Source organism: Ambystoma mexicanum, chromosome 11 (genome assembly GCF_040938575.1).
Source record: "Ambystoma mexicanum isolate Mex_15411 chromosome 11, UKY_AmexF1_1, whole genome shotgun sequence".
NCBI lineage: Eukaryota > Metazoa > Chordata > Amphibia > Caudata > Ambystomatidae > Ambystoma > Ambystoma mexicanum.
In genome coordinates this window covers 1,379,671,511-1,379,685,060 of record NC_090934.1, presented here as the reverse complement: position 1 = coordinate 1,379,685,060, position 13,550 = coordinate 1,379,671,511, and the positions used below count along the sequence as shown (strand labels likewise).

General features: G+C 46.3%; 1 protein-coding gene across 1 annotated transcript in view; it reads right to left on the bottom strand.

The window, feature by feature from the left end:
• Nucleotides 1-13,550, bottom strand: part of GATM (glycine amidinotransferase) — a 68,804-nt gene that overhangs the window by 13,005 nt on the left and 42,249 nt on the right. The window contains exons 2-3 of the mRNA XM_069624976.1: nucleotides 9,998-10,213; nucleotides 7,644-7,839 (exon numbers count right to left, since the gene is read on the bottom strand). Coding sequence (XP_069481077.1) covers nucleotides 7,644-7,839; nucleotides 9,998-10,213 — 412 coding nt within the window. The remainder of the gene's footprint in view (nucleotides 1-7,643; nucleotides 7,840-9,997; nucleotides 10,214-13,550) is intronic.

Sequence of the window (13,550 nt, the reverse complement as noted above, 5' to 3'; positions counted from 1 at the left end):
GTGGCAGGTTAATGGGATTGGTAATTCTCTTGTGTCTCAAGCTCAACTATTGTCGCTCATAGTCTCGGGAGAATAGCTCTGGGGCAACGTGCACGCCTTGAAAGCAAGACGACACAGAGCACCACGGGTTTGATCCCTGGGTCCGTGCTTAGTAATCTCTGGGTATTAAGCGCTATATCATAGTTGAATACGCCACAGACGGCTGCCATATTAAAACTATAGTCAGTCCCTCTGAAATTCAAATGGTGTCTTTAGTTGAGAATGAATTAATTGGTTCCTGCAACTAACCTAAATAAACAGTTGACTAACAAAGGGAGTTTAGTGCCATGCTATAGTGGCAGTGATATTCAAGTACTATGAAGTCACTTCTGTGCGTGGCAGTACACTGCCTGCTGCAAATGCATGATCCGAATGGAATTTACTTTCTTTAAGACCGCACTCAACACACCATCGAACAAAGTTACACGTAAAGATCCTGAAATGTGGGAAGGAACCTTTTTGTAAATGATGTTGTTACTCATTCGTGTTGGTTGCACAGCCCTCCGCTTGTGCCACCACCTCTTTGTCAGGGAGAATGGCTGGACACAATCAGCCTGCGTGTAACCCGACTTCCCTGTAGACATCCCCATGCGTGCAGTCTCTCCTTTCTGTCAGCGGATGCCAATGTACAGAGCACTGTGACCGGGGATGCAGAAAGGCGGGAGAAAGGTGCTACGCTGGCAGATGAAGGCACAGTAAGGATCCTGCTGGGAGAGGTGGGTGGGGTGGCGAGGGCGGCAGGTGAAGAACTATATTACCAGCACCAAGTGAAGGGCCTTGTCTGAAGCCTGGGTGCACTATGGGGAGTCCCAATTACAAAGCCATAGCAGTGGGAACGAGATGAGGTAGAACAGGAAACAAAGGGCGATATGTAAGTTCACTAGACGGAGAAAAGGGATGGGCAAAAGGATGGACGTTAAAATAACGTAGGACGAAAAGATCGAATTACAAAATGCAGCATTTTGCAATTCGATCTTGCCTTTTTTTTAAAAATGGATATTGATATTTTATTTCTATCGTGCTCGTACACAAGTGTTTCAGAGCGCGACAAGGCAACGGAGGGGAACAGGGGAGAACAAAACAACACTCTTACTAGGCCCAGTGACATTGAAAACACGCAAATGCATGGGGGAGGGGAAAAGTGCATGGAAGGGGGGAGAAGTGGAAAGTGCGGAGAAAAGGAGAAACAGATAAATAATAATAAATAAATAATAAAGGCAACAAACAGTGGTAGTGCAGCCAGCAATTGCCAAGTGCTGGGTTCAAGGCAGCAGACAGGTTAGTTCTGATAAGTGCAGGAAGAAAAATGGGGGCTGTATGGGTACATATACAGACCCCAGTGCAAGGGGTGGCCCGGAGGCAGTGCGGGAGGGTGGCAGGGTGAGCAGGTACCTGGGCTCGGAGGACAGAGGGTGGCCAGGTGCACAGTGCCAACAGAGAACAGATCAGCAGGGGAGAGAGGGAGCGAAGGCAGAAGCAAAGAGGAAGGTCTTGAGGTGCTTCCGGAACCGGAGATGGTTCTCCTCAAGTTTTAGAGTGGCAGGGAGGCTGTTCCAGAGGGAGGCCCCAGCCGAAGACAGAGATCTACCCCTAGCTTGTTTCTTTGAAAAACGAATGACCCTGAGGGAGTTAGGGGTAGAGGAGCGAAGAGCTCGAGAGGGGAGGTATTTGCGGAGGGATAGCTGAAGGTATTTTGGACCCAGAAAGCCTTGTGGACAATGCAGAGGGTTTTGAATGTAATCCTTGCATCCACTGGGAGCCAATGGAGAGATTTCAGAGCTGGAGAGATACAATACCAGGGCTTGAGGCCAAGGACAAGTCTCGCAGTCCTGTTCTGGATTAGTTCTAGAGGGCAGCGAGTAGAGGCAGGTAGATTTAGAAAGAGGCTGTTACAATAGTCCTATCTAGAGAGAACCAAAGCTTAGGAGACCATGAGCTTCTGGGGGAAGGAGAGGAAAGGCAGAGTACCTCTGAGGAGGTGCAGTAGGAAGTTTGACTTTTTAGAGATGTAGGCACAGAACGAAAGTGTGGAGTCAAAGATGACCCCGAGGTTCTTAGCTTTGCAGGCCCGGTAGAAGGAGGGCCAAGGGAGGCTGGCCAGAGAGTGAGGGGAAAGGATGGTGAAGATGTGCCGATGAGGAGGATCTCTGTCTTGCTGGCCTTCAGACAAAGATCATTGGCGGCACACCAATCATGAATGGCAGTTAGGCAATCAGAGATGAGAGAGGGAGAGGAGGTGGCCGAGGGCAGCCTGAAAATGAGTTGAGTGTCGTCAGCGTAGCACTGTACATTTGGAGGAGAAAATGGCAATGCAGTGGGCGAGAGTTTCCAGGTATTGGTTGAAAAGCCAGGGCGAGAGGTTAGACCCCTGGGGAACACCACAGGTAGAGAGGAAGATAGATGATAGGAAGGACCCAGGTTGGACCTGGGAGGGTCTATCAGAGACGAAAGAGGTCAGCCAGGCCAGAGCCTGATCAGTGATGCCCAGGTTATCACAGAGACGGTTGAGCAGGATGGTATGGTTGACCATGCCGAAAGCAGAAGAGAGATCGAGGAGGATGAGGACAGAGGGAATGTTAGAGTCAAGGTTGGAGAGCAGATCTTCACAGATGTTCAGGAGAGCAGTTTCTGTGCTTTGGCAGCTCTGAAGCCGGACTGGTGGTCATGCAGACAGCCAACAAAATTGGAATTAAGGTTATGATGAGAGATGGCCAGCTTTTCCAGGAGTTTGCCCAGAAAGAGAGTAATGGAAATTGGGCAATAGCTAGCCGGACAAGAAGGATCAGCTGTGGGTTTCTTGAGAAGGGGATGGACAAGGGAGTGCTTCAGAGGGGAGGGGAAGAATACTGAGGCAAAGGAGTGGTTGCAAACGTAAGTAAGGGCTGGAGCAAAGGTGTCAATCTGGTCCTTGATGGTTTTAGAGGAACAGGGATGAACCTGTTTTGACGAGGCTTTCATAGATCTGACTTGTCTAAATGTCCCCCGCATTCACTGCCCGAATGCGGGGGACATTGAAATCGAAAATACTGAAATAGGAGTGCAGGGGACACCCCTGCACGCCTAACTCTGTATTTTCAGATTTGTGATTTTATATATATGGCTAATGCGGGAAAACCATGTGTATGGTCTTCTGGAAATTACCTTTTGGGTCGATACCGGCCAAAATGGTCAGTGATGCTGCAATCATGCAGGGTTTACAAAGCAGTGATGAACAGGGGGATAGCTACAAAACAGAGGCCGGGGACAGCACGTGCCAACAGTTATGGCTTTGCTGGAATGCTTTGACTGTTCCAATGGACTTTGTCAGGTTTCACAGAAAATAAGGTGGCCCCTTAAAACATCTTAGAGGTGCTCCTCTATGTAAGTAGGCGAGTGAGCGATTGAGTAGTGAGTAGTTAGTGACTAATACGTAAAGACTGAGTGAGCGAGTGGGTACATCTATTCATTACATGACTTACGGAACAATCTAGTACTACGTGTTATGCAACGGAGAGGGTAATATGTGAGGCCAATGTTCAGGGGCAGTCTGCCCTGTGCAGGACATGGTACAGACTTGGTGCGCCCCTCAAGTCTCAACAGTTTGGTAGGCAATTGCAGCCCTCTGGTCATTGTACTCCAACGTCCCCCTTAACCGTAGTGGGATTTTCTGAGTAAAGGTTCTCCAGCAACCCTGTGTTAGAGGAACATTGGGACTAAAGTCAAACCACACAGTAATATGTTTTTACCGATAGGTGTGCCTTGAGCCAAAGAGAACTTCATGCATTAAAGATGAAATATGATGGCTTGTGAGCTCAGGTGTTGGGATGTTCGGGCGATCTGCATATATTCCGATGTCCTACTGGATGATTTACACTATTTGAATGATGTCGAATGCATAGTAAATCCCTTTGAAAAGTACTCTGAATAGATTAAATAGTGCATAGCTTCAGAAAAGAGCCATGCGCTAAGGAATCAGAATGCTGTGAGTTTTCAGGTAACATCACAATTATAGGTGACGAGAGAGAAATGGTGCGCAATTAATAGCGGATATTAACAGATGGTGAAATCGTTGGCCTTCTCGTGCAGGCGTAATACACTAATAGAGTTAAGGTGAACCAAGGTAATGCTCTACTTTGTGCAGCAGGCTACAGGAAGTCAATTAAATTCTAGAAGCTACATTAAGGAAACGTACATGGTGTTGGGCAAACACCTGCCTCTTTTAGCGCCCACCACAAAATGCCGAGCAGTAACTAGCAGTGACTTCCACTGGTGGAAAACCACATTAGTGAGAGCGACTACGCTACACCACCGACGGACATCAGGTGTTGGTGCCAGTTTTACCTGGGGACGTACACCAACCAACATCGATCCCTCCCGCTCTCACCAACCGATCTTATTAAGCCGGCATTGATGGGAGAAGACTGGGCAGGATAAGAGAACCCTTCTGCTCCTCTTACTCAAATCTTTTTTCTCTTGGGCCGCACCGGATGGTTTCCCACAGACCCACTAAAAATTGGGTTATTTTATGTTATTAAAAAATCTTGTAGGGAGTACATTCACAAGGAGGTCGCTTGGTGCTCCGTCAAACTGACAGACAAAGTGTAGGGAATGTCTAGGAAGCGCAGGAGAATGGATCTGATTTTGAGATGGCCATGGAACGCAGACGATGAGCAAGAGAAAGGAGGTAGAATCGAAGCTTGTTTATTCCTGGCCTGCACACAAAAATATTTTGGCAAAATGTAGGCTCCTGAAAAAGCAGAAGCTACGAGAAGTGGAGGGAATCGGATGTAGTGTTTTTTTTTAAGGATGTCAAGAATGCTGGATGATATAGGCATCTGTAAGCCAAACAAAGAATCTTAAAAAGTGTTTTCGAGCAGAGGGGGGCCAGTGGAGCACGTGAAGAATTGATGGGTGACGTGGTGATGGTTACTTGTGTTATTGATGGCTGCAGCTGTCAAATTTTGCATTTTTTTGGAGACAATGATCTGATAAGAGGGACGTCCAAGATAAAGAGTTGCAATAATCTAACTGAGATTGAATGCGTGAGTGAGGTGACGGTTTTTCGTGCACGATGGGTGAGGAAAGTGAGGATCTGAAGACGCACTATCCGTTGATAAAAGCAAGATGTTGGCGTATGGATTATACTCCCAGAAGTAAGCAGCTAGATCATCAGAAAAGTCTAATGAAGAGGGAGAGCGTAGGAAGCAAAAGAGGAGAGGAGTGATCTTTATGGACTGAAAAGACTCCTTTGTGTTTATCAGTTTTCAATGCGATCAGCAAAGTAGGTGGTTTTAGCGATATCCTGTGGTTTTTCCGACAGTAATTACTTCTTAGTATTACTTTGAAAACAGTTTGATTTATATAGGGGTTCTGGTTTAAGGGATTAAAAGGTGTGCGGAGGGGATTGGCATAGGGGTACTAGCGCAGAGAAAACAGGGTTTGGGGGGCAAACCTAAAATAAAATATATAAAATAAATAGAAATACATTTTTGAAGTAATTACTTAAAAGTAAATTACTTCGAATTAATTATCGTTGGCAAAATGGCATGGAACTTTTTTAGCGGCGCGTACAACTTCCCTATGACCACCGAGATGGGCTCTGTGGGCGACTTTAGCAGACTGACGATTAAGAGGCACTAGCGACATTCTGCGGCTTTAGTCTGTTTCTCTGAGGGAAAGGAAGGGGTGAACCATAGAAAATGTTTAGTTTTGGAAAAACGACTCGAGGATTTCATTGGAGTTTCTATGTCCAGGTCAGATGAGACCCAACTGTCAAAAGCAGCTGAGGGGTTGAGATGTGAGGGATCTCGTTCTGAGGAGCAGAGATCGGAGTGACAATATATTGTTTTTCCATGGGACGGGCAAGTGCTTTGGTAGATGGGGGGTCAGCATGACAGGTGAAGGTAGGAGAAATGAGGACTGATTTGCATAGTTATCAGACCACCCTATGGGTAAGATTTGGTTAACTGCGGTAAGGTAATATGTGGCAAAAAGAAGATCGACGGTGTGATTTGCAGAATGTGTAGGGTCTGAAACAGTCTGGGCGAGACCCGGGATTCATACCACATGGCCCCTGTGCTGAGTGGGGATAGTGGCCCCTGTGCTGAGTGGGGATAGATTTCAATCCATGATCCAGTGAGCATGGCCGGAACCAGAGGTTTAGGGCATGATCCAGTGAGCATGGCCGGAACCAGAGGTTTAGGGCATGATCCAGTGAGCATGGCCGGAACCAGAGGTTTAGGGGCATGATCCAGTGAGCATGGCCGGAACCAGAGGTTTAGGGGCATGATCCAGTGAGCATGGCCAGAACCAGAGGTTTAGGGCATGATCGAGTGAGCATGGCCGGAACCAGAGGTTTAGGGCATGATCCAGTGAGCATGGCCGGAACCAGAGGTTTAGGGGCCAGCTATCCTTTTTACCACATTTGTTCTGCTGATTCAAGCAGAGTGAAATTTGTACCGACTGCAAACCCCCTTCGTTCAAGCAATTACTGCGCTACAGCAATATTTACCGTCCACTATGCTGCATTTCGTTCTTTGTTAGAGCTCCAATGAATTGCAAATTGGATCTTAGTAAATAAATCCAAACTTATGTTGTCTCATTTTAGATGCGGTGGAAAAAATTATAACTATAAAGGTTCAAGTTTTTAAAAAGGCGTTTCATACTGGGGGAAACTTTCTTTTAAGCACTCTGAATTTTTGACAGAGAGGAGAACTGGGGCATGGGGGGAAACGGGGTTTTCCCACGATTACCATTCAAATAAGTAAAGCCGGGATCAGAACGCGAGGCTTCCCTATACTTCCGTTCACGGCCTCCTCTGCAACATTGCTTGTGGCTGTAAGTGATTTAACGTGTCTGGAAGGTTTAAAATTCAATTTATTCCCGAAACAATCTTCTACCATTCCATGTTTGGTCAAGCCTACCCACTGTATAATTTTAAAGGACTTTTATCTCCCTCTGCTCGCCTTAAAATGTCCTTCGGCCATTCAAATGCTTTACTTTATGCATAAACAAGCACTTATAAGAAATAACTGTTACGTGCAGAAAGTATCTGTATTTATATCATGTTCTAGGCATCGGTTCACCAATGCATGCAAAAAATAATTTTTAATTTTAAAAAATGGCTACCGTAGCTGATCTTAAGGCTACTGTGTTTGAAAATCCAATTTATGGTGTTTCTAATTTTCTGCGAGTTGCCAGAGTTGAAGAAAACTTGTAGAACAAGGAAAATAAAACGTTGACGTGTAGTAACGGGAGGCCAAAATGGAAAATTAAGTGAAAAAAATTCAGCACAGAAGCAGGAGCAATTGATCAACTCTGCTAACATCAGTGAGAAAAAAAAAAGTAGGACAAAAAGGTTTTTTTGAGAGATTATGTGGATTGCTTTAATAAACCGGCTGCATTGGAAAATGCTCAGGGCAATTCTAAAGGCCAAGGTGTCATATGGCGTTAGGGTGGTCTCTCTCTTTCCTTTCGAAATGAAGAAAGCGGGAGCATAAATTCTCTCCTTGAACAATCTCCTTTGAGTGAGATCTTTACAGGTTAAGATTAATAACTGTGAGCATTCTGTTACTACTTGCCCTTAGTACTTTCTGACATTTCTACATTATCTCAGCAGGACTTACCTGAAGACTCAAAGTCGGGGGTTTTATACTGGACGGACCAGTCGATCACCTCTGGTCTCCTGACAGTCACCCCTTCCAGTTTCAAAATATTGCACATTTCCTCAATTTCCCCGACGGCCTTTAAGACATGTTCCTTGGGGAAGCTCTGCCCCCCGTGCTTCTGGTAAAATGACCAGTATTTTTCATAAGTGTTTGCCTGAAAGGAAAGAGCTCATGTTAATTGCTGCCGCAAAATGCCTTGACCCTCACCCAAATCTCACCCATCAGACCAGTAATCTCTCTCTGGTGAACTTCTAATGACCAACATCGAGAAATAGGAACCACCTGTACAATAGTCTACATTTTTTTTCTGCAAAGCGAGTGGTGCAAGGTCCCGATACTGCAAATCTGGCCTTGTAAATTGATTTACTGTGAAGGGCAATGGATGGGTTTACAGCGGTGTCTCGGGAGCAAAAGGACGTCACCTCCCAAATTAAAGAAAAATGTTTGATGCTAAACTGTTCATGAAAAGTAGGTCTTTGCCGAATGTGCCCTGCTCTGCTCCCCCTGGTTGTATGAGTGATGCTACTTCCTCTCACGGCGCAATGTAGACCAACATTAACCTTAGCTACTCACGTAGGCTGGAAATACAGAAGCGGGAGGTATATATAGCAAAGCTGACCACTTTATGCTATGCTATCCTACGTGTTTTGAGTGCCTGCCATGTATCGCCTGCCGGCCCGACCTGAAGCTTCTACCAGGTACAGAGATGCTTGGACTGGTTAGAAAAGAGGTCTGGTGAGGCCATGTTGGTGGCTACTAGGGTCAACCATGGCCCAGGAATATAGCAAGATTTTCTAAAGCGCTCCAACATCAGTATATGGTATGTCAATCATTTCTTTACACTGCGCCACTCATCAGCTCTGTGGTCTAAGTGTCCCAAGGATTGTCTGGAGAGTGGTGTGTTGTGCACGCTGCAGGAGTATCCTGGCCGTGGTCTGCGCAGGAATGAAAAAGGGCATCATCTGGTAAAGCCTGGGTATGCCCTGAGCAGAGTAAGGGGTCATTCCGCTGTAGAAAGACTTTTACAGGGGGGAGGATGTGCACCCTTGCAGTCTCTTGAACTGTGGGGTTGTTCAGTGTGTGATTATGGTGTATTCTCAGAGTGTGGCTTTGTAGTCGTTTGGTAATCCTTGTAGTATAGGTGGAGGTCGAGGCCCCAGGAGGCTGTTTACAGAATGCCTAGAGTTATAAAAATCAATTTGGCACTGGATGGCACCAGTGGCAGTACCACAAGGTCGCCTGAATATGATTGGCACTTCCGAGGCCGAGAACGTGGCAGGCAGCACTGTGACATCGGGGGACATTTCATGGGCATATGAGACAGTCCAAGATACAACTTAATGCATTGAACACAACGCGAGTGGGCAGCTCCTCTCACTGTAGAGTGCTTATGAGACAGGAACAAGTAGTGCATGGTGTGTTTACCTAGGCATAGGCAGTGATGTGTAGATTGTATCACCTTATTTGAGCCAGATTGAACACCAGGTGGTCCAGTTAGGCCCCAGGTTCCGAGTCCTAGAGCACGTGGCATAAGACCAGGGCATTATAAGGTGTTTGCAGAGGTCCATCCCCAATGGTGTAGCTCCTGGCATCCAGATTTGGAATGGATCTTGGACAAGTTGCGAGGGTTCTAAAAGCCATCGTCCTGGCATTTAAGATGCAGGGAGCAGACAAAGTGGAGGTATATAGGCTGGCATGCGACCAGGAGGCGGGGGGTATACATACAGGTGCAACAGAGCTGACGGCAGGAGTGCAGCTGGAGATTCTGGGTGCGCTATAGGCTTGCTGCAGAAAAGACGCCACTTTACAGAATTTGTGGAGCGTACAATGGGTAAGTGGTGGACCGCGTTCAGGCTCCAATAATTACATTTAGAGCTTGTACCTTACTGTTCTCCGCTCGGTTTCTGTAATGAACTTGACCTCGGATTGATTATGCTGGAACCAATAACAGAAACCTCCTGGCAATTTATTGATGTCAATTTATTTCCCTTTCAATCCTCAGTCACTCTTCATCTTGGTAGACACCCCAACAGGATTACACTAAAGGAGAGTGAGTGTTCCTTGTGAGTACTGGAGAGAGGTCAAACTCTTATTTTTGTTGTAGTTGTGTGGAAACAAATGTCCATAAACTTGGTATAATATGACAACCTTATTTTCATCACTAAAGTATCAAATGGTTCAAAAACTTTAGAAAACCTGAAACTGGCCCAGTTGACCTCATGAAATTATCAACTCAACAGGATTCCATTGATAAGACCCACTTGCAATGAGAGCAGAGTTGTATTTTTTGGAAAGCAATTCAGGTAATGTACCTTGACTTCTACTGAAAAAGGAGGCACGTAGGCATTCTCTGCTCGCCCCACAATGACCTCCTCCAGTGGATCCCATTCGTTGTACGAGCACACAGGAGAGTCCTCTGGAATAGGATCCGTGACCTTATCATCAGCAGCGCAGGCGTTCTGGGAGGCTGCGGCTGCCTGGGTGCTCTGGAAAGTTCGCTGCACCCATCCTGTTAATCCACGACTTAGCTGAAACCAGAAAGAAAGGAAACTATGTAACAGCGTAAATAGCAGAGCATGCTGCCCCTTCTAGAACTTTCTGTTCACTGTGCATCTTGTGAGCGGGCACTTTCTGAAGAACCCGCGTTTCGAGTCTTAGTTAACACAGACCGTTGCAACCTCATCTTAGTAAACAGCAGTGATGGACGGCCTGTTTATGAGAAGAGGTTGCAGCAATCCTTGTTCCCTGAACATTCTTTTCCACGCAATGTCAGGGATATACAGCTGTAAGATCTATAGATAAAATGCAAAAATAGCATATTCACAGTTCAAGCTGGATTTCACATTTAAAACATCCTTCTCTGATAATCATGAAATAAGACCCCAAAATGTTTTACTTATCTTAATTATTCTTGTTGACCAACAGGGCCACTAAGAAACAGTCTTGGAACAGTTTGGACAAGATCAATTTTGGAAGTCCCGAGAAAGCACCAAGACAACCATGAAACACTGTCTCTGCATCTAGAATAACCATCGTTATGATTATCAGTCTTTAAGTAAGTATGAAATGTGCAATCCTGCACGAGGTGTGCATGTATGATATTCACATTTTATTCTAAGCAAAGGTAAGCAATTTGCTCTTTTCAATGTATCGGTTGGAATCTATTTTGGGCAGAAAACAGATTCAAGAGATACACCGAAAGTTTTCAGGAGAGGAAAATCTACAGGATTTGTATTTCTTTCAAATATGACATGCACTGATCAGGCCAAAGCATGTTTTCCAAACAGAACTGATATACATCACTGCAGAAATTCGAGGTTCACAGGTTTTACAGTTTCAGAAAATTGTTAAGAAATATGCACGCCGCTGGTCAAATCCTATAAGATCTGTAAGCAAAAAGGGGGCATCACGGCTTCCAATCCAGGATAAGAAGAACAGGTAATGGTTAGAGATCACGTGCCTGGCAACAGTCCACACTTCTGCACTAAATACAGTAACTACAATCCTCAGGTTTCCAAATGAAGTCAGTCATCAGCATTCCCTGCTTCATACATAAAGGACTGTGCATTAGACACTAAAGGGCTAGTTTTGTAGGAGTATGAGAATCCGACAAGAGTGAACTACAACTTCCCCAAAGAAGCCCCTGTGCCGAGTTCCAATCTCTTTGCGCGTTGGGTGGAAACTGGGACGTGAACCGAGGCAGACTGCGGGTTACGGATGTATTTTTATAGCTTTTTACCACAGAATGCTGTGGAGTCCCCCCACACTCCCCAGACTGCCCTCTCCCCCACCCCCACCACACCAATGCTTCTTATCCTTAGCACACCACCTACATTTTGGTGGTGAAATCGATATAAATTGGAGCCAAATTAATCTATGTAGTTGGGCGTCGAGCAATAGATCCAATACCGAGTTGCACTGCTTTTTTTAACACCCATGCAGAAAATCCAGTCTGATCTTCAAGGCGGATCTCCATGACAGAGGATCTCTATGGATGCTGCCTGCTCTCTTACACATTCTAAGAGCAAGGAGAACCCGTAGGGATTTCGGCTTCCGCCACAGCGCCAGAGCACTGATTCGGACAGCGATGCATCCAGAGTCCCCGCATTGAACGTGAAAAATGCACAGGGTGGATTTACTGTCCTGGTCCCCGCACCATAAGGCGATCCAGAATGGTGCAGATGTGATAATACTCCCAGAAACACACACATCTGCACTATTTCAAACCCTCATGAACGTGAGGTTTTAGATGTAAAACAGCACGCCAGGTTTAATTAGCGATGCAAGATGGCGACTTTTCTCCATTTACTTGTGGCGAGTTCTTGAGGTCTCCCGTCAAGTGGACTGAAAGCGCAGGAATTTCAAGGCCATTTTGTCCCAGTGGCGGGGAGAAGGGCCATGACGGCAAAGCAAAGGTGGTATATATGCTGCTCTTCACATAAAGACATGGCACACAGGCAGTGCACGCCCCGCACGACTTGCTCTCTTTTGAGTGCAGTAACAGGGCCATGTTGCGTCGTAGAAATTGGCAGCTGCTTATCAGAGTCCGCCCTGCTGTCTTCCAATCGATGCTCTCTGCCAGCATGCTGAAAATGTGACCTTGGCATGTTTAGCATTTGCGACAGGGATTCTGGAATGGAAAGACTAATGTGAGCTAAATATAGTTATCACCACCACCGGGCGCCTAATTTAATTTTTACATTCTCTGGAATTTTTTTTAAAAGCTGAATATCCTTTTTTTTTTGTTTAAAGAAGTTCTAAAAGCGTGGACTTCCAGCATGATATGTTCATAGTGTGTAAGCTGCAGATTAGTCACGTCAGATGAAATTCAATGTGAGGGAGGAGGGGCCCGGCTGATTGTGCAGGCCTAGATGGCCCCACCCCTCACATTTGCTGCAGGAGAGCAAGTTGATCTGAATCTATGGGCCTCATTCCGAGATTGGAGGCAGCCATGGTGCCATGAGCACCATGGCTGCCTCCAATACCGGTACCGACTCCGACCTGGTTCAATGGGGATATACCGGTCTAGTCCAACCTTTGCGGGACCGGTAAGTCCCCATTGAAAAAGGCAATCCCCATTGCCATTTGAGCCCCCATAGGGTCCCTTTGCGGCTCCCGCTAAGGGACCTCGTAGTAGGGAGCACCGATGTCCTTAACGGTGCCCGGTATCCCTTTGCGCCCTACTCGGGATAAGGCCCTATGAGTCACCTTATGTAGGACGTAAAGGCTACTGTATGTGGCTGGGTCCTGAAGCTGCCATTAAGGACTTTCACCTTGCGTTTTAAGACTCCCCATGAGGCGCAAGTATAGCCTTCACTGAAGGCGCACTGTTGAGACGCGCCTGTATGAGACCATAATTGTGCAATGCAGTCTTACGCCCTCGCCTAGCAGCTGGCCGCTGTAAAATGGAAAATGGCACGTTTATGAATTGATATTGACATTTTATTTGTATCGCGCTAGTACACAAGTGTTTCAGAGCACGACAAGGCAAGGAAGGGGAACAGGGGAGAACAAAACAACGATCTTACTAGGCCCAGTGACGTTGAGAACGCGCAAGTGCATGGGAGTGGGGAAGGGGGAGAAGTGGAGAGTGCGGACAAAAGGAGAAACAGATAAATAATAATAATAAATAAATAATAATGGCAACAAACAGTGGTAGTGCAGCCAGCAATTGGCAAGTGCTGGGATTAAGGCAGCAGACAGGGTAAGTCTGCTAAGTGCAGGAAGAAAAAAGGGGGGAGGCTGTATGGGTACAGATACAGACGCAAGTGCAATGGGTGGCCCGGGGGCAGTGCAGGAGGGTGGCAGGGTCAGCAGGTACCTGGGCCAAAAGGACAGAGGGTGGCCAGGTGCACAGTGCCAAGA